Raw genomic sequence first — 2,894 nt, 5'->3', positions numbered from 1 at the left:
GTCACTCCGATCCTGTGGGCATTGTTAATGACATACATCAACCGGCCCGTCTCTGGGGCAAAGGCTCGGATTTTACCATCGTCCCATGCTGGCATGAAAAGAAAACAATAAGAAGACAGGATCAGTATATCATAAATACTCTCTCTGCAGACTTTACTCTTCTAAATCATAAATGAGAGTCAGGATTGGGGAGTAGTGGTGGTAATAAAGGGAAAAGGCTGGTCCTCCACCAACTGCCAAGAATCATATCCCCCTTTCCCCTGATTTCCAAAACTGGTCACACCTAGCTGAGGGGAATAAGTGGCTTCCCTTAGTTGAAACTGCCTCCAGGTGCATCCCCTCCAAGAGAGAGAATTTAGGGTGGGGAGGAAGGGGAAAGGTCAGCTCCCACCTCTCCCATAAGCTGCAAAACTTGTATATTCAACAAGCAAGTGGAAATCACACCTAGAGTATATAATTAAAATCCTCAGATAAATGTTGGCTTCCCACCCCTCCTGCCACCTTTAAACCTGATGCTCTTTACCACACTCCCACCATCTTCCCCATCTCAATAAAAGTTGCCACCGTCTATCTAGTTGCTCAAGTGAAGAACCTCACAGTCATCTTTGATTCCCCTCTATTCTATCCACTCAAACCAACCCAACATTAAATCCATCAACAAGTCCCATCAGCTTAACAGTTAAAAACCATCCTGAATCTAAACACTTCTTAACTCCTGGGACCACCATCACCCAAGCCAACAGCTTCTTCCCTGGCCTTAGACTCTTGTTGGCCTTAGACTCTTGCTTCACTACAATCAATTACCTATGCAGGAGTCAGGGTGAACCTCTTAAAACCATGTTACCTCCTTGATCAAGAACTTTCAAAAGCCTCAACCTCCTCTACTAGAACTCTCCCTGAACGGTGACCCCAACTTTACCCGCTAAGCTCCAGACACAATGGTCCTCTTTCTAGTCCTCAAATATACCAAGTGATTTCCCACTTCAAGACCTTTTGTAATTGCTGTTCCCTCTGCCTGGAGTGCTCTTCCCCTACATCTTCACATGACTGGCTCCTTTTCATCATCTTTAGTGTCACCTCTTAACCTTAGCAATTTTAAATAGGATGCTCAAGGCAGATCTCATTTCAGCAAAGACGTGAGGAGTGAGGGGGTGAAGGAATAAGTCATGGAGCTATCTGGAAAAAGAACATTCCAGGCAGACTAAACAGCTAGACCAAAGACCCTATATGCAGTATTTGTGGGATATATCAAAGAAGCAAGTATGACTAGCAGGAGCGAGTGGGAAGAGACAAAGTCAGAGGTAAGAAGGTAAAGGTGGAAGAGGTGAAAAGGTCATATATGGCCTTGTAGGCAATCGCAGGTACTTTGCAATTAAAAGAATTGCAAAGAGTGAAAGAACTTTGAACCCTGGAAATAGACGATCTGACTTACTTAAAAAAGATGTTTCTGGCTTCTGTGTTGAGAATAGACTGAGGGAGAAGAGCGGTGGGCAGGGATAGAAGCAGAGAGACCTGGAAAGAAGCTACCAGGGTAATCTAGGATAGACATGATGGTGGCTGAGACAAGGGTGAAGATGATAAGATGTGATAGAATCTTGGATATACTCTGAAGGGGGAATCATTAAGGAAAGTGGGGTGTAAGAGAAAAAGAAGAAGTAATGATAACCTGAATGTTTGTTAGCTCTAAGTGTAATGTAAGCCAAGAACTCCTGGTGGTCACCATGTGCAGAAAAACATGCCCAAGGGAGAGGCCAACACAGAAGAAATGGAACCAAGAAAAGAGGGGATGAGATAGGTTCCTGATATCACAATTTTAATAGCTACATCTAAAGATCCACTTGACTTTTCATTGATGTGAACCAGCAAATTTACTTTTTGACCACTGAGGAAATTTATACATGGACTGAACATAAGAAGATATTAAGAAATTATTACTTTATAGAAAAAAATTCATTTTAGAGATGCATACTGAAGTATTTAGAGGTGGACTATTATGATGTCTATAATTTATATTAAAATATATTGGCATAAAATAAGTTAAAAATAAATTTGATTTGAGGTATAACTTAAAGTCAGGTTTTTATCCCTTGAGCAACAAAAGGGGTTCTAACATGAGTGCCCTGTACTCACTGAGGCCTCAAATCCATTTTGCAATTGAATTACTAAATTTCCCTGCTAGAGAGTAAACTACATGTTATATGTAGCAATTTAGGAGAAGAGAAACTGCTATTTGGTTCTTCCTAGCTCAAAGTCTCCCAGCTGGAAAGGAACTCCAAAGAGAAGATAGATTAGAAGTAAGGAAGAAGTAGGGAGAGGGAGGCTGCTCCAGACTATCCACATGTGGAGACTAGTGTATAATGAGAATAACAAATCTTGGCATGCTGACATTACCTGAAATGATGCTCTTGCCATCCCTCATGAAATCAATGCCATGGCAGGTCATGTTGGGTACAGTGATCCGCAGCAGCTCCCTGTTGGACAGTGTATGCCACACTCTAATGTCCTTCTTGGCACAGGTGGCAAATAGTTCAGCAGTGCCACTGAAAAGAAGCCACTGAGAGAATAAGAGATGCAGCCATAAAAGAGGCAGTGTTCCTTAGATGCACGTTTGATGCTAAAATGTGTTTCATAAGGATACAGGAAAGAATGCCTTTTAGGCATCAATTATCACAAAGCTTGATGGTCTTACAGATTTCTGTGAAATATTTATATTAAAGAAGGCTAACTAAAACTTTTCTGGTAAAGTAGATAATCATTACAATTTCAAAGAAGAAAAGGAAAAGGGTGCTAGAATTCATATTTGCATATAATCCAAAATATTTCTTTGCTTAGTTATGAGAAAATATGAGATTGTGGATAAGGAAGAGCATCCCAAAGTAATTGATGTGTCAATT

General features: G+C 40.9%; 1 protein-coding gene across 1 annotated transcript in view; it reads right to left on the bottom strand.

Annotated features, from left to right (window-relative positions):
* The window catches only part of CFAP52 (cilia and flagella associated protein 52), a 44,946-nt gene that overhangs the window by 9,981 nt on the left and 32,071 nt on the right, over nucleotides 1-2,894 (bottom strand). The window contains exon 10 of the mRNA XM_023529850.1: nucleotides 6-88. Within this exon, the coding sequence (XP_023385618.1) occupies nucleotides 6-88 (83 nt within the window). The remainder of the gene's footprint in view (nucleotides 1-5; nucleotides 89-2,894) is intronic.

This window comes from Pteropus vampyrus, unplaced genomic scaffold (assembly GCF_000151845.1).
Source record: "Pteropus vampyrus isolate Shadow unplaced genomic scaffold, Pvam_2.0 Scaffold44, whole genome shotgun sequence".
NCBI classification, from domain to species: domain Eukaryota; kingdom Metazoa; phylum Chordata; class Mammalia; order Chiroptera; family Pteropodidae; genus Pteropus; species Pteropus vampyrus.
This window is presented reverse-complemented; position numbering and strand designations above follow the sequence as displayed.